Source organism: Zootermopsis nevadensis, unplaced genomic scaffold (genome assembly GCF_977971745.1).
Source record: "Zootermopsis nevadensis isolate Lab colony 2312 unplaced genomic scaffold, Znev_1.0 Znev_ptg000012l, whole genome shotgun sequence".
NCBI classification, from domain to species: Eukaryota; Metazoa; Arthropoda; class Insecta; order Blattodea; family Termopsidae; genus Zootermopsis; species Zootermopsis nevadensis.
Window position 1 is genome coordinate 7061498 of NW_028259144.1, and position 26962 is coordinate 7088459.

The following is a 26962-nucleotide window of genomic DNA, read 5'->3' on the forward strand; positions in this document are numbered from 1 at the left end:
AGAATGACACAGTGTTACAAATAAATCTACACAGGCCTCACAAAAACATGGTCATCGAATGAGAACCACTTCTGTATAGTACATATTTATTAGGCTCGAAGTACGATTTGCTGACAGACCGGATGCTATATTTAGAAACAAAACATCATACTCGTGATGCTTGTTGCTTGAAATATACCACTGAACTATCAACTCACACTCTTGGAGATAAACCACAGGAAATCAATTCATCAAATTCATATAGCTGTTACACTGTAAAAGTCCAGTGCATCAGAACTGATTCCTTTTAAATTAATTCCAGCTAATATGTGGTATTTGCAAAAAGTGAACTCATAAAAGGAAGATGGTGTACATACACAAATTTCATACGTAAATGAATTTTGATGACATTTCGTGTTTGGGACCTGAACTAAAACTTGCGGTAAATATGCAATTTTGGTTCGTATCACTCTAACAAACTCGTATTTTACATGCATAATACATCAAACCATAAGTTTTATATAAAAAAAGTTCATGGTACAAAGAATTAATAAACAGAATCATGACTCAACTTGAGAACTGTTGGTCTGATATGGATAATATCTGGTATGGATGATACGCCATTGGGGACTAACCTAAAACCATACTTTTCAATTTCCTACAATCGAAAACACCAACATGGAGGATAACCAAACTTGTGAGATGGGATCAACATTAACACCACTTGCAGCAGGGACATACAATAATACACGATTACAGATTTCAGAAAATAAAGCTTTGGAAATGCAAAAAACAACATGGTAGCTGCTTGAAAAATAAAGATGTTTGGACTTCGCCGGTATTGATTTTCAGTACTTAAAGGACACGAGCCTACATGATTTCTGCATTTGGAAACTAAAACTGTCCAAGTCTGGTAACTGGTAATCTTTTATTACTAATTAAGAACTTAAAAATGCACATGTATATTCTGGTAGGAATGGATTACAAATTTTCTGTGTTTAAGAGATGAACAGTTAACAAGGTACATGTTCCAGCATGTCCACTGTGTCCTATCCCTGGTCAGTTGAACCCAATCCACAATCTCACATTCTATATTTCTCTCAAATATGCTTTAATATGATCTCTTCATTAACTTGCACAATCTGTGGTCTATTTCCTTCATGTCTTGTAACTAAAATTATTTGCATTTCACTCCCAAGTATTCTACAATGGAGATTCAAAACGTAACAGCAATAATGGAATCTTTTTGTTGTATCATTGGCAGCATTGCTTAGGCATGAACAAGGTCAGATGGTGACATGTTGTGAGTGTGGTTCAGTTGTAGTCAATTTGTGTCAAGTGTGGCATAAAGATAACTCCACTTTTGAAGGGTTGTACTAATCCTTAAAAAAAATATGGCAATGTTATAATATATGAAATCAGTAGTAACAAATAAAAATTATATTCGAGAAGAAATTAAGAGCATATTAAATTCTTCCCAACACCTATCTAAAAAAATAAAGATTCAAATTCAGCTTAATTTCATACCAAATATATAAGCTTAAATGCAGAAACAGACCACTAATACAACTACTAATTTATAATTCCTGTTATAAGCTCTTAAACATCTTGTTCATAACATATTGAAAATGTTTTACAGCAGCCAACAGAGAGCTAAAGAATTGTTAAGTCAATATTTAAAAACAAACCACAATCAATTGCTGTCTATACATACTAAAAAATAACATTACCACACAAACTTTAGTGAGTTTTACTAATGTATGGTTACTCATGACTTAATATTACTTAATATCTGTAACATGGTATTGTTTTATTGAACATGATACTAAGAAACATGTATAAGAAAATCCACTAATATTTCCATACACTAAACTGCGACAGGAATGATTTGGATTAATAACACGTTTAGTTTGACAAACATCTCTGGTGACAGTTCTGCTCAGGTAAATTACCTCGACTCTGGAAATACATATTTTGTTATACAATACTATCTAATATTAGCATAAACATGCGCTGAACGCACTCTATATAAAACTCGTATGATATGACATTTACTTACAGGCATCATTTGAGTTAACTTGATGGACAGAAGACAGAATAATAATGTTTCACCAAAATTTCTGTCTGGTACCATTCATCAAATCTATACTCACGAAACATAGCTCTTTATAAATTATGTCAATAAATTACAAACCATTAAAACCTTAATACTGAAACTTTATCTCTACAATTAATTCATTATCTCTATTCACAAAATCTGACGGTGACTTTTATGCTTCACTGCAGCATTCACATAAGACTATGCCACTGTAATCAGAGTGAAACAAAACATATTTCGACAAATATCTCAAAATCCTAAACGTGTCACACACCACTGGTAAAACCGGTAACTCTGTCTGCAAAAAGCTACGACTAAACGTCATTCTGGACGGCGGATATGCAAAAAGCTAGCTTATGTCTGGCGGTTTCTCAAACATTAACAACAAATTCAAAACATTACCTCTCCACTTTCGGCTGCCGGAGAATTCTCTACGATGTCATAAATAATAGGTGGTAATCCAGCAGTGCCAAGAAGTGAAAATCCTAAACCACACGACTCACTTCGCCGTAAAACAACCTTAACTTCTTCCACCATGTTGAACTCACTGGCGCATTGTTTTGATGATACATAGATTCAACGGTCAACTGTTTTGATGGCATAACCCTTCACTGATTTTCAATGGATGTCGGCAACATGTATTTACAAGTTGGCCGTTAGGCAGCGTTCTAAGCCGGTGGAAGAACTAGAAACTGATCAAAATGGATCAACACTTCCTAATCAATGGAAATCATCGGCATAGCCAATAGAGCCAGTACAAAATTCCTATTCTTTTCGCCTATTCACTGCATAATACAACTGTTGGTGATGCTGTATACACACCGGAAAAATTGATTGTAACATTTATATTTATTCGTATCTAAACACAGGAAAGTCATATATTAAATTCCAAATCGAAATATCCTTGCTTTTATTTCCATCCGCTGCATTCTTAGATACCGTTACAAATAGTGAAATAACATATTGGATATGTATTGAGTACTGTAGTGACACAAGAAGATGGAGCCTATATCTAACATTGTTAAAGTTACTCTTCCTAATTATTTGTCTGGTTTACCTATTCCTAGTTCATTATGTGGTTGGTTTAAACTCGGAGGTATTTAAAGCTTCATTGTATACATGAATTAATATGATCTGGTACATTTTAAATACTGTTACCGTATTAAGCCATGCGCGCGGCATGTGCAAAAATGTATATTGTACAATATACAATAACTGATGGTGAGTAATTCAGTACTCGAAAGTATAACTGTGTATAGTCATATTTACGTCTCATTTTCAGTTCGAGATTGGGTATCTCTTGTCCCTTTTGGAGCTGCGATAGCAGGAATAACATACATGTCCTATAGAGCGTTTTGTCCTCTAGCAAAAGGACACTGTTCAAAGGTAAAAAGGAAAGGTATTTATACATTTTCTGTGGAACGGTGTGCCGTATTTAGGGCCATTTTGCTACATTTATGCCCTGTCGGAAGCCGTTAGCTTTCTTTTGCCTGATTGGATTACTTTTACTTTATTGAAAAACTCTTTTTGTCCTAGATATGACCAATTGATTGACCACTCTTTCTTACAAGACACAGTCGATGAAAGAAATAATCTCCTTATGTAACCTCGTGTTAAGAACTGCATACACTGTATTCCTACAACAGATTGATAAAGGATCATCACTTTATTTCCAGTAACACTATTTGCTTTGACAACACTGATTGTATTATTGTCAGCTTTGACTTCCATGTTGCATGCTTTAATTTATAATCATTAGGTGTAAGCGACTTTTCTACTAAAGTTAAACAAATTATACTTGATTATAAAGAACTTATTTGAATGTTCACTTCTAATGATTCATTGCCAGGATTGCAATGGATCCAGGTCCTAAGTATCAAGAGACTTTTAAATGCAGAGGACAGACTTAAAAAAATGCTCAATTTTCTTTTCAGAAATTTTCTAAGCCAGTTGTAAACCCAGATATTCAGAAGGAAAATGCAAAGGTAGTTGACAGTTTTGATGTAGAAGACATAGGAGAAAAGGCTGTTTTTTGCCGATGTTGGAGGAGCAAAAAGGTAAAGTTTAATTGTGGTTTTCTGTGTTTCCTGTTCACTTGTGGCCAAGGACCAATTTTTTAATTCTTATAGGCAGATCATGCAAAGATATTTCGGTGACACATTGTTCTTGAAGTCTCTGATTTAAGAGAATTTGCCCTTCTGGTTGCTATAGGAACTTCTGTGAACATAACTATCACGTTTAGTGCTAATGTGTTGTGTGTATTATTTTAAATATGCAAAATTTGATATGGTAAATTCTGTTTACAGCGGAAAGTATTAGCATGATTACATGTACATGTACATGTTAGCATGTTTTCAGTTTGATATCTAATTAACCATTATAGTAAGGCATGTGAAATTTAGTCCAAGGTGATCTATGTATTTAGCATGACAGTTCTCTGTTTATATGAAAATATTCTACTGTGAAAATGGTATAAACAGTTGATGTTACACACTGAGATGAAATGAGGACCAGTTTCCAGTCTTGCCTATTCAGAAAGTTCCCAGTGGCTTTGACACCTAAAAGGTGGTCACAACAGAAGCCCTCAATTGGTTCTTTCATGAACTAGTTCAGTTCATTTTCCCACAAAGCAGTTGCTTAAAATCGATATTAATAGTTGTCTCCCAATTTGTCTTTCTGTGTATTTGTTCCCATATTTCCTCCAATGCAGAACTCCTTTCAAAATTATAGATGAAGTTCTGTGCTCATACCAAAGAATAAATAAATAGCATAAACATTTCAGTGTTTTCAAATGAAAATGAGAAAGTAAACATTCTAAACTAAATGTCAGCAAGCATTTCCTGTATTCTTGATGTCATTATGCCTTCTTGCGTACTTAAAGTAAGTGACATTATGGTAGCAATATTTGTGTTTCAGTTTCCATACTGTGATGGTGCTCATGGCGCACACAATAAAGAGACTGGTGATAATGTAGGACCAATCTGTATCCTGCGCAAAAATAAGTAGCGGAAATAGCAAGCATACTACCGTATCTTACCAATATGCTCCGGTTGCGGTTTACAGTTGTTATCTCCATTTGTTATAGATAAACATATGATTGTAAAACCTATTACTTTTGCTTTGAAAAGAAAATTTCTTAAACCAGGTGCATGGAAGTTATAATAAAGTTATAGAACTCATTTCCCAAATGTGTATCAGAAGTTATTTTCAGCTTTTATAGTGGTTGCTGATGTAGAGGCGTTGCGTAATTGAGAAGTTACAAATTGGATCTCCATTGCTTCCCTCCCATTTCAGTATTTTCATTTAGAATAGAATTTGTATTTGTGTTTATGAAGGGATGGGTGAATCTACCTTTTATGTGGTGTATGGGTTGTTGAAGAAACGTTTATACATGAACAGTAATAATTCTACAGAATAATCCTCACACTAGAGGCAACAGGCTTACAACATTAAAACCATTATGTGCTGATGGTTTCAGGCATTTTAGGTACATGCCTGTCCTTCTGAAACTCAGTGCCCAAAATTGGCAAATGATGTTTTGAGGTTGACAGTGGTACAAGGCTTATTCATATAGAAATTTCCCTTTAGAAGGTACCACAGAAATAAATCCTTGTGGGCCAGATGTCTTTTGATATAACCCAGTCTCCAGAAATTTTGATGTCTGTATCTGATTGTGTATGGGACATTGAGAACAACTTTCCACCATGTGTTACGGGATGCAGTTTCACGACTGAGGAATGCACCTCTATAATTTAATAGTTTTTTCATTTGTTAATGATTATTTTATTGCCAAGAGTTTGTTCCTGTAGTGAGGATCATCGTGTAACTGTAATTGCACCAGTTGACAGTCTTGGAAAATTGAATCATCTTCACTAAAACTTATGTTATACTGTAAACATACAAATTATCATTGCGGCACGTGTATGCTTAGTCTTCTATGGTCATTTACCATGTGGTATAGTATCAAGCTGACCACTCACTGTTCATGTCAAAGACCTGTCTTTATGGCACTGGTGCTTAGACATACAGACATGTAATTTGGTTTACCTATGGTAATTTAAATGGGGAAAGATATTTAAAAAATGTCCAGAATGTATAACTATCTGCTGTTACTTTAAATAATAAATAAAAACTAGTGATAATGAATATACATGATTTTATTTTACTTAACTTATTTCCATAATCACTATCCTTTAATTTATATTGAGCAGGTTTGTGCAGTAATGCATTAAGGAATTACTTGATTTGAATATCAACTTTTTACTATCTCTTCAGGTGATGGCTATAATTTGCTTCTTCCAAATTCTCAGGCTTAACACTTATATCTTCACATTTGACTCAGTGCTATAATTCTAACCTCACTCCATAGTTATTACAAAATAAAGCACAAAGGTTGCTGGCACAGTCCTAAGACTGTCCTAGCTTTTTCATTTCCCCAAGCCAAATGCAATTATGAAGTTGATGTAATGCTGTAAGGTACTGACCAAACAAATTACTGCAGTTTGGATAAAAAGTGTTTACCTTATATTTGACAAGTTCCTGGTGAAATATGGGACATTGTTGCTTGTCCAGTTTGTGGTTTTCCTTAATTCCTATGCAGATGCTACCTGGGATACCTCCTTGAAACAAGGCACCAATCCACAACTTTTGTGTTCCTTTCCACTTTGAGCGATAGTTTAGCAAAGCCCCAAAATCACTATATGAAGATTCTGCAAAATTATAGTTCTGTCAAAGACTGACAGCATTATATTCTTACAAAAGGCTTCAAAATTCATCAGTCATTTCTACACCAGTAATTCTCTAAAAGAAAGAAAGGAAAAATATAGTGTTGATCAAAATTGGCTGTAAATAATCTGGTGAAAATACACAGCTTCTATAAATAGTAATAAAAGTGACAGTGTTATCAGAAAATGATCTGAGCAGTGTTTCTTACCAAGCATAAGGGATGACATTCCTGTCCTCAGGCACAAAATGCAATAAACAATTTCCCTGCCAAGAGATATTTTTCCCTAATCTAGTTTCACATTCCTGTTAGTAGGTCACACTAGTATCCCTACCTGAGGAATTATAACTTACAAGAGCAGTTTGTTAAAAATTAAATGAATTCAAATAGATAAAGAAATGAAAATTCAGTTTAAAATTTTTGCCATGGGAAACGGAACACAAGATGAGAAGATGAACACAGTCTCTGTATTGTGTGTTCATTGTGTGCACTTAATTTATAGTCCATAAAGAAACATTAAGTTACTAGATAAGTTTTCCTTTTCAAAGACAACCCCAAAAGAAGTTTTGAACATGGAAGTAAAAGGAAAATTACCAATATGGAGATGCAAGATCAAGATAGGAAGAACAAATTAGGAAAAATATCGCACAGAACAAAGTAATAAGATGGGGAGGGGGGAGAGGAGTTGAAGGGTAGTGGGAAGACAGAGATAGACAAAAAGGCTTAGTTGTTAGATGATCCACAAAGTCTCAGGAACAAGATTCAAATTCACACAATCTGTATGCTCTTAATATCTATAATTCATAAATAAAAGAACCAACCCACCTCATAGCTGCCAGTTTTGTGTGTCCTGTACGCTTGTGGCATTTTAAATTGTTTCCATTCATGTTGAGTCCATTTCTTTCTTCTTTTTGATAAATTATCTTTCATAAATTAAACGCTGCCAGTTTGAAAATCTTGACACATAGGAAAATTTATTCTGGAAGTTATTTATTGAATACTTTGGCAAAATCTGATGCACAGGTAGTATTTAATACCATCTGTATAAGTTATAAATTTATTTCTTAATAAAGAATATATATGCAAATACATTACATATCAGTGCATTATTTCTGGGTGAAACAGGCTCTTGAATTGTCATTAATGTTTAAGAAGTTCAGTCATCAGATTACTCAAAGTGATATTTTGTTCATTAAATCAGTGCATCAGAAAGGAACTTAAATCAGTGTTAAAGAGAAGGCAAATGGTCTTTTTCACACAACCTATCAAAGAAGTTAACAGAACACAGTTTCTGCTTATTCTGCCAGAAAAAAAGAACACTGCTTTATGTATTTAATATGAATGTAAAATACAAGTAATGCTTATATTCATATCAGGAATGTACAGTGTGAACACGTTGTCTGAGCATTTTGTAACATTTATTTTAAAAAAATAAACTGCTTACAAAAATGAAACTTACACCACTGGATGTAGAACTTTTTAAAAGGGTTTTCAGAGACTCTTCCATGTGCAGATTAAATTTGCGTTCTCAGGTTGATTCACCATGTTCCTGCCATATCAATAATTGTGCTCCTAGTAACCATCAGAATTGCATCACTTTTCATGCATCCTACGTAAGATATTTAAAGTACCTCTTCGAATGATATAAGTTTAATTGCTGTATGCTATTTAGATTTTGTTTTAGTAAATACTTTAAACCACTTAGATCACTTGTGTTCATCCTGTATATTTTATAACAATTTATAGCATATATGCAATTTACATTGGTGCAGATAACTTCTAATTATTTTCAATAGTAAATGAAACAGGTTACCAACTAAAATGATACAATAAATTTTGTGTTTTAATATTACATACATATACAAATTTTGTTCTCCATGCAGTCAAATTATTTTAATATCTTCTGCTAAAAATATGAAATATAATCTGGTAAACATTCTAAAATACTAAGGATATTTTGTTTAATGTGATTAAAGTTACTTTATCTTAATCAAGATATTACACAACAGTGATCAGATGTACCTTTTTTATAGAAGGTTCCCTTTAACATTAAAGGTTTCACTGTCATAGAATATTAATTACCCTGTCTTTTAATTTGAATCTGAGTTTGTTCCATTTTGTTTTAAATAAACAAATACTGTGAATATTAACAAAATATGTCATCAGCTGGAATCATAACATTTTTAATTTTAAAAAGTGCATGCTACTGAAACAGTTGTTGCCTAGCCAAGCTGTTTACACCGTTCAAACAAAAGTAAACATAATTAACTGAAGCAAAGTCCTTGAGAAGTTAATAGTCACTCAACTAATTTTCCTCTTTTTGTAGAATATGAAGGTCTATATAACTGTTTACAAGAAAATACCACTAGATCTTACCCAGATGAAAAGCAGTTATCACATCCTGGTTCTTTAAGATACATTTTAATGTTATCATCCTGCCTTTGCATGTCTGTCTGAAATGGTATCTTTCTATACAGTTTTCCAACCAAAGTTCTGTATGTATTCTCATCTCTCCTATACACACTATAATTCCCGTCGAAATCATAATCCTCGATTTCATCACTGATTTGGCATTTGATATAGAGAACAAATCATGATGCTCCTCAGAATGAAGTTTTCTCCACCGTCCTTTTACTTCTCTCTTAGGTACAAAAATTAACCTCAATTTATATTTTCCCCTCAAGTTGAGAGGACAGCTTCACATCCATACCAAACAACAAGTAAAATATTTATTTTGATTAACAAACAGTGCCAAGGATTCATGTCCCATTCATGACACCATTTCAGAATGCATGCAACACTTAAATCAGGGGCAGCTTTTACACATAAGAGGAGTCTGACTAGCAAATTGACTATTACAAGTTTGCTAAAGAATTTGCACAGAGCACCAAGGTGAGAAAAAGAAATTTGTAAGCACTTTAAACACATTACATCATCTTTCCCACTCACAGATATTACAAAACACAATACTTACATAATATCCTCCTCTAGGTTGGTATTTGGTATACTATTTAGGGAAATCAGGTGTTGGTTGGTAGCTTGCTTGGTTGGTTTTCAGCAGTTAGGGGATTTTGCACCTTAGGATAATATAATGTGTGTTGATACAACCAGTCATGGTAATGCTGTGAAGGAATTTTGGGTTTTATTGGATAATATTTATGACTATATGTGTTTACTATTTTAGATTGTCCTGTAAATTATGACAGGCAATTTACCAGTGCAATCATAATATTTGTCATTCTTTTAACACATTTTTTCAGTTTCTTCTATAATACCATATCTAATATATTATAGTAAATTTGCAATTCTCTCATTATTTATTCATTTCCTTTATGATTGAGACGTATGTAGGAACCTACTGTTGACCTCATGAAATATTTTTCAGTTTGCACAGGCATGGAGTCAGTAACTGTATGCATGCCTTATTTCTTTGCAAGATACAAACATTAATAGGTGGCACAATTGAGATTTCTTTCTGTACAAAAATGAAAATTGTGAGATGTCCTTTTGGGTTTTGGTGCTGTATAGAAAATTGTTCACTACCACCATTGCATCTTCCTTTCATTAAAATGTATTACATATAATATCTGTTCTAAAATTAAACAGTGTCCTAGTGAAGAGATGAGTAAAAATAACAGGTGGGCCACTCAAAAAATTGCATGCTTCCCATAGGCATGACACATAAAAAGACATCCCATGAATCATAATAATTACTGGACATGATACTGCCTTGAAATTCCATGAAGCTGTTTCAAACATCTTAATAGAACCCTGATATATAAATTCTTCAAATTTTATTAATCGTCAAAAGTAGCATTTCACACATTAACAATATTATGCTCACCCTTGTCAGTGGCAAATGCTCCAGTCAGGCTAGCAGTATGCTATCAGACAGCTTGAAGTGGAGGAATATAATAAAATTTCCTCTTCTCCATTCAACAAAAGCAAAATGTTCTTCTTGTAATGAGGAGCACAAATAATATAGCTTATCAAACACAATATGTTTTAGCTTTGTATGAGCCAGGCTAGGGAAGCAGGTAGATTCAATGCTTGACTTAAGGTCCCAAAACTGTGCTTTAATACATACATCACTGTTAAAAAGAGAGAGAGAGAGAATATGGTAATGTCAGTATAACCAATTTGTATGGTTGCATTTCTGCATAACCTCACTTTAGGCCAAGATTTTCCACTGCACCTTGTCTAATTTATACACATTAAACTATGTACTACATCCACATATATACATAATTATATATAACATTGTTCTTCAACTTTGTAATGCTCAATAGAATCCTATGGAGGGATTAATTTTCTCCCTAACAGATAAAGGAACATGATACTAAGCCATTATTTTTACCTGCTACCTGATAAATGGAGTATTAAAAGAGGTTAGCAGATTTCTCCCACAAAAATTTAAGAAGTATTTTTAAACACTGTATTTCTATGAGCAAATCTATTGAACTATATATCAATATCATGTTCACTTCCACTTTTTTTGTATCACAGATAAAAATAAAATACAAGGACTTGATACTATTCTACTAGTGCTTGATATGGAACACAAGCGTCGTTTCTGGGTATTCCATCACACTGTTCAATTTAGAATTCCTCTGCCAAAGTTGACTGTCAGTAGTACAATTTCTGGAACCCAATGTTGCTGGGTCAGAGCTGAAGGAAAAAATGCATAACTTTTTAAAGTTTCATGCCGCTTAAGTCGATACAACAAATGTAATCAAACAGATTTAAATTTAAATAACAAACCTACTCTTTACTAACAGATTTAAGTTGCTACAATTTACTGTTTATTAAGACTTAACTTGATATAACTGTCTTTAATAAGAGATTTAAACTGATGCAACTAACTTAGTCTTCATTAATACAGTACTTATAATATAATTCTTACCATAAGATCCCTTCCTGAAACAGTTAAATCCAGTCCATATTATGTAAATTTCTCAATGTGAAAGTCAGAGTCCACGAGTCGGCAATCATATTTTATCCCAGGTCTGATTCTTGGTCCAGAAGCAGATCATCTTGACAGGTTTCTGTGGTTTTCCACAGTCCTTCCAGTCAAAATATTGGATCTGAGGTTCTCACAATGGCAATCTTGCTTCCCCTTTTCAGATATATTTCGTGTTCTTAATTCACTGAATGTATGCTGTCTACACCAACGTTCTTGGACACAATCCCAGGCCCTTGCAACTTCCTTATGTAAGAACTATAATAGTTCTACGATATAAAAAACTTATTTGTTTTTCATAACCACCATAAGAGAGTTCTGCAATATGAAATGAATTCAAAGAAGTCCTATTGACCAATCAGCCATGTAAGAATGGCACTGTGGATTAAAACGCCATTCTCATGTGGCTGACTGCTCGAGGAAACTTCATTGCATTCAGCTGCAATGAAAGCTTCAGATCTTACAAATGGGTGAACAGATGAACTACATCTGCAACGGAAACTAATCAAAGTGCTGTTCATCTATAAAATCAGAATGATGTATATTTACAAACCTCAAAATTCCTCATATCATTTGTGTCATAGAAATCATCCTCATTCACGAGCATCTCACGATTGCCATATCGTTTCCTGAAACAAAAGGAACGAGATTAAAACCCATGAGAAATCATAATGTACTTTATTCTATTCCCTACACCTAAGATGATGCATCAAGGCGATCATGCAGATTAATCCCAACTCATATTCCAAGTTCTCAATATCTGATTATCTAGATTTCCGTCTTCTGCGTTGTTGCGCTGTGTAGTATAGACTACACAGCGCAACAACCCAGAAGACGGAAATCTTCATAGTCACCACTGTGAAAACCTCAAATCTTACATCTGATTATCTACTTAACCGATTTATTTCTCAATTAAGTCTGTTCAATTTACAAACCAACTACTGTTTTATATACAAAGTATATCATAATTTCAAAGTAACCTGCTTCATTAAAATACCCTAATGTCACCCTGGTGTTTAATTAGGCAACACACCATGAAGACATATGGGGGAGTGAAGGTGTAAATCCACATATCTCAACCTCGGCATTAGAGTGGCCAGTTTCATGCCTCGGCCACTTTACCACTGGTACCAACTGAATAAGATGCTGGATGGTTTCCAGAGCTAGTCTGGACACCATGAAAATGAGAGAAATTTCTGTTCAGGCCAGGAATTGAACCCCTATCATAATAATACCAGGAGTAGTGTAAATAAAAGGGTCTAAATCAAACATTTATAATATAATTCCTAAAATTTCTGTTTACTTACTCCAAAATTCTCCTCCAGATAAGAAGACCAATGTATCCAATGAGAGCTATTCCAACAAACACACTAGCAAGTATGGCTGCTGATTCTGTGGGCTGCAGAAATGCCGATGACTTCCCTGTTGATGCATGTGAATGATCAGCGTGTTGCTGTGATGCTGCCAGAGAAAGTGGTTTATCATCAACTTTTTGGTGACTATTGCTCTCTGAAATATTTAATGAAGTTATGGATTGAGTTTTTAGAGTTGGTTGCAAGGTTGTGATCGCCGACTGTTGAACAGGTTGTGAAGACGTTGGTTCTGTAACAGACAATTCTTTCACAGTTGACGACACCAATTCAGGTTTGGCTGTTTCATTGTTGACTGCTGTGTTTGATTCAGTTCTGATTGTTGGTTCATCCTTAACTGTTGTGTTTGAATCAGTTCTGTTTATTGGTTCATTTTGGTTTTTCCTATTATCAGACTTGATTTTCACTTTTTCTTTGTTATTATCTGAAATGGGATTATTTTCTTTGGGATCTTCCACAGCAAAATTTTCTTCAGTTACTGGAATGGTAGTAAATGTGTCACCAACACTTGTACCATTTTTCTCATTCCTTGGAACTACTTCTGTTAATGGAGAAAGGATGGTTATACCAGTAACTGAAACAGTTTCATCATTAATTTTACTTTGTGTCCTTGTCATACTGGAGGCTGTGACATCCTCTTCATGAGTTTTGTCATTACTTATGACATTTGGTCCTGTTACCATAACAGTATCATTCTGTATAGGACCTTCAGTGCCATCTTCATAAACAGTCCTGTTGTATGCATCACCACTCAGCAAATCAGGCACTTCTGAAGCAACTTTTTTTGCAGGTGTTTGTTTAGTGACTGAAACTGTTATTTTGCTTGCATTAGTAATTGCACCTTTATCACCAAAACTGGTACCATTATGCCCTGCAAGACTTTTATCATCAAATTCTTTTGGGAAGGTTGAAGGAGGTAACTCTTCACCCTGCCTTTGTGGCGCATCATCTTCAAGAGAATACTGTGGAAAAAGAAGTGGCGGTAACTGAGCAGCTAGTTCATCAGATGAGTTAAGTTTGGTGTTACGAAGAAAAGGTTGTGCATCAATGGACGAAGCTGGCCCAATACCTATAGGATAAAGAGAACAGCAAATTAAAGACCGTCATGAGTTTGTTTTCTATGGTAATTATGTAGTGAGTTATGATGCCTGATATAAAACTAAGTAGAGGTTACAGAATTTTAATGTATTCATTATTCTTTGCATGTGCACTAAATGAATGCATATAAAGCTGGTCATGTCTGTCTGGTCAGGATTCTATAATATTTGGTATGGGCATTATGCCACTGGACGCTAACCCAAATTCACACTGCTTTTAAAATTTCCGACCATTGGTAATACCAGCACAACAGATGTGATACCAGTACTCAAGTTCAAGACGCAGGACACATCAGCATTATCCACGATCATCCACACATGCACGATTCTCCTGATGATGTAATTACCCATAGTGACATCATCCATGGATTTTTATTAAATTTAGTATAGACATTATGCCACTGGCATCTTCTGCAAATTCTTACTATTTAACCCTGAAGATGGGGGTGATACATTTCTCTCAAATGTTAAAACCACTTACAAGGCTACATATTGTCACAACCCAGGAGACCAAAATATATTAAAAATGTACAAAACTACCTTGTTTCCTATTCTTAAGTGCATAATGAATAGCTTCATAATTTTTGCACTTGACAAAATAGTGTTATGGGATTATATGTAACAGGATGGCATTGGTGGGGCGTGTGACATGAATGGGGGAAATAAGAAATACATACACAATTTTGATCTGAAAATATCAAGGGTAGGGACCACTTTTGTGACCTGTCAACAGAAGTCAGTATAATATCAACAATCCTATTATGGAAAGACTGGATTTAATGCCTCTGTGCAGAAAAAATGGTGGGTTTTTGTTAATATGTGTATGAACCTTTTGGTTCTATAGAAGCAGGGAATTTACTGACCAGATGAGTAATTATCAACAAAGATCCTGCCCCATGGATTTACTCTCCTCTTTAGTAAAGAAAACTTATGCCACTTTGAACTTATTTATATTAATTGTTTCTGGTGAGGGAGTTTCAGTATAATTGGCTAGATGGATCAAAGTATACTGATTAATCAACTGTATATATCTTTAATAACGTACAAAGTTTCATAATTATTTATTTGTAGGCTATGAAACATTTGTCAGATGCCTCAAAGCAAACAGATCAATTGGAATACTAAAGATAAGAGGAAAATAAATTCATCTGAGAGAAATATGATCTGAGGATATGGACCTAATTCTACTGGCACTTGGTGGGTCCAACAGTGGGCTTATGAAAACATGATTTTGCATTTTTTTTCTGTGCCCTATCACTTAATCCCTCTCAGGTACTTTAAAAGCTGGTTAAATAAAAATGTCTACAAACTTATGTTTCCATTAAAAAAAGAGAGAAAATATTGTAAAATTCAATTGAATTACTCACACTTTCCTTAGCAACTGAGATTCGTTGACGTATTAACATAAGTTCATAAGGTCAAGATCCCAACAATTTGTCTTCTTGCACCAATGTGAGAGGGGACGACCAAGATGGTGATTTTATCATCATAATTAGGCACGTTTCGCAAGGCTTCTCTTTCAACGTCGTGTTCAGAAGGTCACCAGCAATGAACTAACTAGACCAGCTACTCTCACTGACACTGTCGTTCACCCCAACTATATAGTGTTCAGGTTTGCGACCATGTTTCGTATTCGTTAAGTCCCACGTTCCAATCGATTCCAGAATATCGATAATATTGGGAGTTTTACGTGGTTGTATCCAATTCCTAATCATCCTGCCATTCTACACCGCATCATCTGTACAGTTTATATCACGTAGTTAAATAAACAAAAAATTCTGGTTTTACTTTTCAGGGTCGTTTCCTCACCTTATGTCCCCACTGCTCAAAATCTCATTAACATGTTTCTGATTAATCTTAATAAATTACACTTTGTTAGGTAAATAAGCAGTTATGAATCAAAATTAAAGAACATAATTTAATTTACAAAATTCACACATTTAAATTACACAGAAGTTTGTATATTATGATGCATAGTCTTTAAGAAGCTGATGTCGCCTAGCTAGTCAAAGTTTATGGGTTTAATAAAATTCAGAATATTTCTTGACTAACTGAGTGAATATAATATTCTCAAGGATGATTCTGCAACACGGAGTAAGTGAATAGGTTATTTATTTAGTTAGCCAGCCAGTCGGTTATTATATATTTTAGGTATATATCACGCCGAAAATCTTTCAATACAGGTTATATATTTTATCGAGGTCTGTTTTACGTAATAAATCTATTTCATTTGCACGGACGGACTGTTTGAAAAATTAAGTTATAAAATGTAGATTTGAGATTCATCAAGAGAACAGATACCAATGAACATTGACTAATAAAACAAAATCAACTAAAATGTATTTCACCAGCGGTTTTAAAAAAAATATCTTGCAGAGAAGAAGTACTTGCTAGGCAGCTATTTCATGACACTGTCGGTAGATACATAGTTTTCCAAGATAGAGATGACATCAAAACAATGACAGGTGTTGATACATTAAAACGATTGCGAAATATCGAAAAATCAGGAAATCGATAGCAAAGCGATAACTACGTTTGTTCGCCTTGTAGCTATAAATGAGTCACTGAAGTTTTTTTCCCCATTTGTAACCTGTAGTTACATGGTAACTAAATATCGAACAAAGCAAAGTAGCGACTCGTTTGAAAATAAAAAAGAACAGGTTGTTCAGAGCATAGTCTACCTTCAAGGCACTTACCTTGACACTTGCAAGGCCTCTTTCACCACTATACTGACGTCACAGATGACTTTATGTTTGTTTAAAACTTAATTGTTTCACAAGCTCTTAGAGTTGTTTGAAGTTTATAGTATCCATTTATCTTTACGAGTGACAGGCAAGATTCACTGAGACGATTCCCAAACTGTTTTGAGGAACCTCTTGGCACACCAATGTGTCTAATGACGGAATTAATTATGAATTCTACCTTGAAAGTACTTATAATATGCTTCTGCTGAAAATTATGGTAATTATAAGAAAGAGACCATTTGGAAGATCTAGGTGTAGATAGAGTGTGCTATTAACATGGATCTTAAAGACAGAGATGTTGAATGAATTTACCTGGCTCAAGACGAGAAATGTTCATAGCTCTTGCGAACATGTTCAAAAACAAGAGCCACTTGGAAAGAAAAAGAAACAGAAATGTAGCTAAATATGGAAATAGCAGTATAAAACTTCTAACAATTTTTCCACAGTTTGTTATCAAGAAACATGAAATGATATCACAGCTGTTGATCAGGCCTGTTATCTAAGGTTCAATGTACACTCGCAAGCTGTCCTCTCGTTCTGCTTAAGTTACTAAACTCGGTAGGTGTAGAGGCATGATCTGCACAATGTAAAGCAGTATTAAACTGGAACATTCTGTAACGGAAAAGGAACTTTCATATTTCCTCAGCTGTTTCATTCTAAAAATCAGACTATCCCTTGGTAGCTAGCCAGAATTTTCTAAGCAGAAACGCAAGTATGACCTCAAACTTAAATTCTCAGCCGCTCTAACCAGGAAAGCTATCAGTAAACTGATTGGCTACTGGCAGGATGACAGGGGATCAATTCCCAGGAAAGCTAGGGACATCCACATCAGCCCCGGAGCCAATTCAGCTTCTTATCCAATGGATATCAGTGTCACTGTCCCCAGGGATAAATAAGCTGTCGGATCGTAAAGATGATGACTCAACTCTACTTAGTAGCAAGATGAAGACTGAGTGAAGGTTTAACTCTTTTCTCCTTAGAGACCTTCACAGCGTTGTTTTTAGGCCCAAGCAAAACTTACATTGGAAATTATAGTTATAATGATTTTTAAACAGGTCACGAATATTAAAGATCGTTTTCATGTGGATTTGTTATGGCTTTTTTTTAAAGGAATGGGTTTACGTCCTTCCTTAAATATATGAGACGTCTTAAAAGAAAACAAGTACGACATGCAATTTTTCGTACAGAACTAAACTGTTTAACCAAATTCTAAATGTATACCCTACATCAAAAAATTGTCCATGACGTAATAGTCTAGTCTACATATTTTATAAAAATGGCAACAATGATTGTTAAAAAATCTTCGGTTTTTAGACTGTTATTAAAAAAATATAAATGTTACGACTCGGTGAAAGTACTCTTTTCTGTTTTCTCTCTTTTTGCTGAAAAATCAAATGTTTACGTTACGTATAAGACTAATGCAACATTTCGTAGTAAAATCATAAGCCAGGATTTCTGAGTGCAACAAATCATTCAGTCAACAATTACTGATACATTACAGAACTGAGATGAACATAAACACTTAACTCACTAACCAGCTAACTCCACAGAACACAGTCATTCTCGAGAAGCTAACAACACGCTAAGCTAGTCAAATTTATGCCTTTGTAGCACACGAAGGTTCATTATCGTGTTCACAACAGCCCTCTACCGGTCTCTATCCTGAGACAAATGGATCCAACCCACACCTAAAACATCGACATTGTAATTCAGACGCAAGCGAATAGACTGTGAAACAGGTTCTTACGAAAATAATCCAAGAAAGTGTGCGAACAGTTCTGGCAAGAGATGGAACGAGCCGAGTGGATTCAACGGTTGGAACTGATGATAGAACTTAAGTTCTCCTTTCCATTAGATAGGATGAATGCTATTACTTTGCAGGAAATATACGAAAACAATTATATAAAAGTTCAGTCAAAACACGGCAATACTTCCAGACAGATGTAACTCCTCTACAATATTTCTGACTGATACAAAACAACAAAACGTTCACCCACACTAAAGTCACATTGAGCATGATGTATATATACAGAACAACATCGAGTGTGTTATTAAAAATGGAATAAAAATCTGAAAAAGAACATCGTTTGATATCTGGTAAAAATCTGATAAAAATGTACGCTAGCATAATGTATGAAAATTGTATTTGAATTATTTATCGTTTTGAAGCTTTATATAATTATATACACCTGAGGATGGTTCTTTTAGGAACTGAAACATGTCGTGAAACATGAAAAATGATGGTCTAATGTAAATCGAATATTTCGATAAAGAACATCATTTAATATTTTAAATGTTAATTATTGTAATATTTTAATATTTAATAAGAATTATTGTGATTAGACGGACAAGATTTAATATATACTTATATAAAATAAAAACTGAATGTGCGCGATTAAAATAACATTGAAAACAAAACAAACAAACAAAAAAGCATGGACAATGGTGAATTGAGTCGGTAGACTATCACACAGCAAGAAATCCTGGGCTAAGAACCAGACACACATTAAGATTACATAGACGAGTTTTCTCAACGACATGTTTTCATTCTGTAAGCGCTTCTAATGAACAAAAATATTTACAATATTTATGTCCATTGTCGATGTTATACTTCCGGGTTGTTACACCATGACTAGTAGATCGATACGAACATTCTCGAGAAACATGTTTTCATTTTCTGCCCTGATACAACAAGTTGTGTTTGACTGTAAAATAAAAGTAATTTAATTTAAAAACGCAACGGGACGCTGCCCTAGAAATCCCTGGCACGAATATCTGATTACGAATTTTCTGTAAAAAAGATATAAGAGCCAGATGTGTAAATCGGTTTGCTTCAAAGCCATTATAAAATATACGACAGCAAATGAAATCACATAAGCAGCAAGATTTTGAACACGTCTTAAACACTGCGACCACTTGATTCTGCTTTAGATCTGTAAAAACTCAAATAGCCTATAGAGCTAATAGTCTTAGTCATAATACGAGTCCATCTTCACTTAAACTGAGAATTATGTTGATTCTGGAGGGTCGACTGAAGTTCGCTCGATCTGAATGTAATCGATCAATATTTTTAAAGGGGATGAACCTTTGCCTTCGTTCCGAAGGTAATTCTAAAAGCAGAAAGTTCGTAACCCCCCCTGAAATTCTACCTGCCCTCTGCTGGTAGCGTGAAAGGATACAATGTAATGGGTCATGACGACACAAGGCCAATCGATAATAAACTGCAGAGTGTGCCGAATTTGGAATAAAAAGCTTACAAAATACCAAGAGAACATCCGCGTTTCAGGCAGTTTCGAAACCCAATGACAGCTTTAATATATTCTGCAGATTTTCGACAGAAACTGACATTTTATTTCATATTACTAACATGCTAAGGAATGTTCCATTTTTCGAAACAGTATATATACGGGTGTGTGTTTGCTTCCTAGGTCATAAATCGATAGTTTCAACTATCGAGGATTGGCCTATAAACTATAACTCAGAATGAGACATAGGTTATAATGAATTTTGAATAGTTATTAATCTGATTTGAGACGCAGTTCCCTACTGTCTCAGAATTTGTTCTGATAAACCGAGGAAAATTACAAACACATTACACCCATTAACCCGTAGTCTAAACTTAAAAGGCTCCATTTCTAGTGCGTTATCTGTGGTACAAGAGTGAGTGAATGTCTGAGGTTGTTTCCTAGGTTAATTGCTCTGACCCAACTACAGAGGTCATCTATATAAAGTCCAATAAGACTGAAACTTCATGATTGGCGAGGAACAGAGCAGGCTGGCTTCCATTTTCTCAACCTGCTATATCACGCGAGGCTTATTCATCGCCCTGATGACGAAAGCAGTAAGAACTTCTGCGGAGATGAATAATACATACGTAATTTAGTCTGGCCCTAAGGGCAGGGGGGGGGGATAATAAATAAATATGAAGCGAGGATGTGGGCTGAATTCATATGGTACAGTACAGGGGCCCATGGCGGCCTCCGACGATCACAGTAACAAACTTTCGTGTTCCATAAAAGGCGAGGTATTTCTTGACTAGCTTAACAACTATCACCTTATTAACAAGGGCTCTGATTTATACAGTTATTTAAGGTACGACAACAAAACGTCTCAGCACCAAAGTTATTTCTGATTTCACTGCAAATGGTTGCAAAGTCAAACGAGGTCCGTTATGTAGCACGACTGAAGTCAAATGAATTCCACACTTATTAAAAATAAAGGATTTATATTGCGTTTCACGTGTATATACGTGATTCAGTAACCTTGTAAGGAAATTACCTTTCTTTTATAAATGTGTTACATGTCGAAACACCTTAAAGGGACTAGCCAAACAAGTTCAATTCAAAGCGCATGCCAGACGTTACACTGACACGCGCAAAGGTTTTAAGGATCTTTGACCGTTCATTGAAAACGTGGCAAGATAATTTGTTGAATAACGGGGCGACAAATAGCTTATCATGAAATAATTTAGCTGGCTAATTATGTTGTATCCTGGATCAGCATTAAAACTTTTACATAAATAGAAAATTGATAAACCGGGTTGAGAAACAGAAAAACGGGGAATTAATGCCAGAGTTTAAATTCTGGTGAAGGCGACAAAACGAAGTAAAAGTCCTCTGGAAAGGGAATAGTCGAAATATATTTCAGATCATTAGTTTCACTGTCTGAAGCAATATTTCATAAGTACTTTACACAAAAATGTCGAATACTGGTGGTTTTACTAAGTAATCTATGGAGCGGTGCCAGTGATTTGAACTGTGGTCTTCTGAGTCATGACACCATGTAACCTTATGGTAACCAGAGTTTAGAAAGAGCACCACCTCCATATTCATGGTATAACATTTTACAGCAACATAATCACCCATGCTCACAACCCAAAAGACCAGAATTCAAATTACCACAGCCATGAAAATCTCATGTTTCAAACGGTACGAACAAAATCGAGAAGCCTTAACAATACAGGCCACAAGTTCATAAAGTGTGGTTCGTGGACCCCCTGCAATATTCAATTAGTCTGGGAGAATTTTTTGGGAACTAATATAGGATAGTACATTTGAAGGTTAATGAAGAAAGATATTTTAAAAACTAGAAGCTAAAGTATGAGATTATATGTTTACAGTAAACGTATTTCCGGAAACAAATGTAGAGTTACAACTGTCAGCTTCTGCTTTCGTTGAAACATGTGCGTTCATTTAGCTACCACCATGGAGTATAATCGTTCTTGAGCTACAACTATCATCAAGACAAGAAATTCCCAGACATCTGAGAAACCCGAATATTCATTACCGTGTTTACAAGAACCTGCCACTGGGCCCTATTCTGAACAATATGAATCCAGTCTAGTCTTATACCCTGCTTCAATATCCATTTTAATATTATCCTACCAATGTGTAAAAATCTATGAAGTCTCCCACAGGATTTTCAGACAAAACATACGTATGCATTTCTTGTCTCTCCCATGCGTGCTATATGCCAACAGATTTAATCATTGTTGACACTGAAAGAGCAGACAAACACTTCTGTCATCTGTCACATTTATTTCTTTAAAAAGTTTCCATCCACACGAGCGGTCGTCAATATCGATTAGGCTATGCCAGGCGTCACAGACCCCAGACATCGCAGGCGCCAAGCGTCATCGCACGCAATGTCACAGACGGTAGCGATGCCAAGGAAACACTCTGAAGACAAATGACACCCGGAAGATGGCGACAGGGTCAGAAACACTTTAATTTTAAACTATTACGTTAATACGTCTTAGCAACAACTCCATATACTGAAACCCTACAGTTATTTACGTATCGCCATCTTAAAAAATATCTGGTTTAATAAGGCTTTCCTATCTGCGTAAGTCACGTGTATCAATGCGAATTATAGAGACTTGAAATTCATTGCCTGCGTCATATTTTAAGCTAGGCCTACTATTCGTTTATTTGGATGAACTGAGGAAAACCTTTGATCTCACTACCGAAACCGAACCAAGTACGAAGGATACTAACCGCGTATCCTCAACATTCTGTTTAACTAATTGAAATACAGTGGTTACTATATGTACCACCTTAACATTCAATAACTTTATTTTCCCCACAGATTATAAGCTCAATACTTCTTATCGCATTTGGAATTTTTATAGTTCTGAGACAAATGTGAATTTTTATAACAGTTTATGTTGGTTTACTTTAATTTAATTTATGTTAAGAACTGATCCCAGTACCTGCGTTACATCGTATGATTTACAAATCTTCAACTCTGAGATCACAGGTTCAAACCCCACTCGATGTTTGTCTGTACATTCGAGTAATTCTTTGTTATGTTCTCTCGAGTAGGTAGGTGCCTTTCGAATCCCTACCAAAGGATTTCTACCGGATGTAAATGTATTTACTCTTATACCTAATACAGCTTAGAAACAGATATGGGGGATTAATGTTAAAACCGAAGGCGACCTACGTCTCTTGCGTGCATGAAAGAAATATGATCCTAGTGATAAGTTTGATGAGAGATAAAGCCATGATAATGAGGCTCATGAAACTTGGATCAGCTACGAAGATTATCAGGTAACTAACTGACTCCAAGGAATACAGTCATTCTTCAGAATGTGATAATGTCCCCACCTTTAATAGAAGTTCCATTTCCCTGTTTACAAAAGCCCGACACATGGATCCAAACCACAACCTCCCTAACCTATTTCTTTGAGATCAATTTTAATATTATATTTTCATCTAGGTTTACATATTACGGATGGTGTCTCGCCTTCAGGCTTCCCAACAAAAATTTTGATAGTATTTCTCATCTCCATTTGTGTCATGCATGCCTCACCCATCGCCTCCATGATTTGATCATCCTAATAATATTGGGCGAAAAGTTAAAATGACCTCTCTTAGCCAGTAAGCATACATAAACAATGAGACTAATATAAAATTCCAAGTGTGACTAATCTTCATTTTCTTAGGAAGTCGCTAGTGTATTAAGTTGAAAATCTCAAGGCAGGTTACACGAAAGTCGAGAAGCTATTAATCAAAATTCTTTGAACAGTAAATATCGAAATGGTTAGTCATACAGGATAGTGAATACACTAAAAAAATACGCGTGCATTGACTCATTACATCAAACACACATAAAATGAGCTTAAATATATATATATATATATATATATATATATATATATACATATATATAAATACAACATAATCAACTTACCAGACACAAAAATCATCACAAATATTAAAACCATCGCTCCAAGAAAAGGTTTGAAGATTTCTTTCAACATCTTCATGTCAGTATTTGTCTTCACATTCACAAATAAGATTAAACTTAAAATATCACACTTGTAAACTTTAATAATCTGTAGTGTGGATTATAAAATTCACATTAATTCTCCACGTTTGGTGTCGTTTTAACAAAAGAAGTGAGCGAAAGCACTTTAAACGCTCCTATCCCCGTCAAAGCCTAGCGAGCACTGACGTAAGCCACAGAACGTAGTCCCCCTCCCCCACTCCCTCCTACTGTCATGTCTGACACACCAAGACGATGCGAAATAAAATGGGTAGTCATAGATAAGTATCATTTGTTAAATTACCTTCTTCCATTACCAGAATACTCTGCTGTTCGTACAATGACGGTGCAAAGCGAAACAAATCTCAAGGTCATTACGTAAGAGAAAGGGAAAATAGGTCAAATCTCACTACAATAAAATTATACGGGAGTGAACGCAGTAGTGAACACAGACGGAAACATTCTTTATCGTGTTTTTCTTGACAGAACCGGAAGAAAATATTCCTGAGCATAACCACATCTCCCCACCAACGACACGGACCAGACGTACGAAACGAACATCACAGACAGCTGGCCAAAGAAATTCCGTCTTGTATGGAATCCGATGATTCATAACCGCCTTTACAAAAGCCCCTATCTTGAGCCAGATGAATCCAACACACACCCCATACCTTACGTCAGTAAGATTCATTTTAAAAAAATCCTTCTGTTCCGAATCATCTGTTCACTTCAGGCTTTCAATCCTAACGTGTGTGAGCATTTCTTATGTCCCCATGCGTGCTACATGCCTCGCTCATCTCTTCACTCATTTTTTAACCAACAATTCCCTTCTTAAACTAATAAGCTATTCTGACTATGACTATTTATGGTATATTATTAAAATGTACAAAATCAGATGGCTTCCAAAGAAAAAGATTTTTTAAATATTTTTGTGAATGGTTAGAAACTATTATAGAGCGAGATGAAGTTGTTAACATTCTACAAATCAAGACGGTAGTACTGGACAGAGCAAATTTTATGAAAAAGCTGCGTGACATGTTAGTTTAATGCATCGTAAGTATACGACATTTGCGGAATTCAGAGTTTTAGTAATGTTACGTGTGTATAGCATAGCGTAATAATTCTGACGCGCTGAACAGAATTTGACCTTTGACTTTCACTAATATATACCAGTGACGTACGAATTGCTGCGGATTTCCCAGGCAACAGAAACGAAGGTAACCATGGTAACCCCGGGATTCCACAGTCACTTCCGTTCGAGCGTACGCTTTAATGTGTCGAATAAAATCATCATTCACAACACGGATCTAAGCAAAGTGTTCGAACAAGCTTTAAAATCGTAACAAAATAATTTCCACAAGAACCACTTTAATATTATCATCCCATCTATGTCTAAGTCTTCCAAGTGATTTCTTTTCTTCAGAAAACCAAAATTGTGTATGCATGTTTCATCTCACCAATGCATGCTACATTCAATCAAATCAAGGAGGATGAGATAAGCAGGGCCTGTAGCACGCATGGAAGGAGATGAGACATGGATATAGAAATTTAATTTGAAAACCTCATGGGAAGAGATGACTTGAAAGATTTAGGAACGGAAAAGCAAATTATTCCAACATAAAAATTGATCGAAATTAACACAACGATTCTTGAGAAGAAAATGTTTTGCTTAATTCCTCTATAAGGCTTAGGTACTTCTATACGCCTTTTGCTCGGAATAAAATTTTGCTCTGTAGAGTTACGATTTATATTCATAGTAAAGTCTCCATTAATGTTCACAGAATTTAACCAAAAATACAATTATGCCGAGATATTTTACTTAGATTCAACACATCAAAGAATATAAAATTCCATTAAACACTTCTCGAATTAAATTTGGCCACGAAATTCCTTTCAGACACGTTGTCTCCGTACATCAGTCTAGTATACATACCAGGGGAATGTAGTCGCTTCGAAAATCTTCCCAACCACACCAAGTCCTTCCAGATCACAGCTGATGGCAATTTGTAAAGGTTATCGTACTACTAACGAAAAAAAAGTTCGGAAATGCAAGCTTGCCGTTTTAAAAAACGGCAACTTCGCTAGGATGTGACATGTTAACATTTGTGAACAGCCGGGAAACTTTCCGCCATTGATATTAGATATAAATTCTCGACTTGAAATTCCCCACAAGCCCCTACGAAGCTAAAAAACGAATGCATGTCTTCGTAAAATGTAAAGTAACCGCCATTGCTTTTCGATCAGTGGGTGAAATTTAGTAGAACATCTGAGCATCAAATTCCGTGAAAACCTATAAACGTGTAAGGACGGACTGCTCATTTACTCGGTACTTCACGCCTAGAAAGCTTACACGTATTGAAAGTACTCAAGTTCATCAAATCACAAGCATTGTCACATGAGAATCGTATTGAAGCATAAAAATTAACAATCTAAAAGGTTTTGCACACAGTATAGATTTTATTATCTTCACTGTTATACGCCAAGTTGTGTAACTTTGTATCATACTAAAAGTTTATTTTGTAATTAATAATTTCTGGTAACATGACAATTTACTGTGATTGCTTATGGTTTGTAGACAAAACTACTAAAGGAAGTTCGAGAAAAACGTCAGGAATTGTTACAAAGAGAGTGTTGAGGTGTTATGAAGAGCGATTAAAATCGATACCATTGCTGAAGGCATATATCGATAAAGCTATACAGAATCTAAAACAGACGATCATTG

General features: G+C 35.1%; 3 protein-coding genes across 7 annotated transcripts in view; 1 reads left to right on the top strand and 2 right to left on the bottom strand.

The window, feature by feature from the left end:
* Efa6 (Exchange factor for Arf 6) overlaps nt 1–2781 on the bottom strand; it is a 58497-nt gene extending 55716 nt beyond the window's left edge. For 2 of the 3 annotated variants that reach the window (XM_022058490.2, XM_022058472.2), the window contains exon 1: nt 2480–2781. In XM_022058490.2, the coding sequence (XP_021914182.1) occupies nt 2480–2614 (135 nt within the window). In that variant the 5' untranslated portion in view covers nt 2615–2781. The remainder of the gene's footprint in view (nt 1–2479) is intronic. The other variant, XM_022058482.2, reaches the window with a different exon arrangement.
* Nucleotides 2782–2887: 106 nt separating this feature from the next.
* Nucleotides 2888–6223, top strand: Cisd2 (CDGSH iron sulfur domain 2). The gene is made up of 4 exons (XM_022058547.2): nt 2888–3173; nt 3360–3463; nt 4012–4134; nt 4994–6223. Exons 1-4 carry the CDS (start codon nt 3077–3079, stop codon nt 5081–5083), a joined length of 414 nt encoding a protein of 137 aa, XP_021914239.1. The 5' UTR covers nt 2888–3076; the 3' UTR covers nt 5084–6223.
* A 1620-nt stretch (nt 6224–7843) lies between these two features.
* On the bottom strand, nt 7844–24442 carry LOC110827131 (uncharacterized). Of its 3 annotated transcripts, XM_022058509.2 has the most exons (5): nt 24166–24442; nt 13068–14199; nt 12314–12389; nt 11704–12078; nt 7844–11468 (listed from the first exon to the last, which is right to left on the bottom strand). In XM_022058509.2, exons 1-4 carry the CDS (start codon nt 24239–24241, stop codon nt 12046–12048), a joined length of 1317 nt encoding a protein of 438 aa, XP_021914201.1. In that variant the 5' UTR covers nt 24242–24442; the 3' UTR covers nt 7844–11468; nt 11704–12045. The 3 variants fall into 3 exon arrangements, with proteins under 3 accessions (XP_021914201.1, XP_021914214.1, XP_021914206.1); XM_022058522.2 differs by lacking the exon at nt 11704–12078 and having other exon boundaries at nt 7844–10891; nt 24166–24441; XM_022058514.2 differs by lacking the exon at nt 11704–12078 and having other exon boundaries at nt 24166–24441.
* Between the last annotated feature and the right edge of the window lie 2520 nt (nt 24443–26962).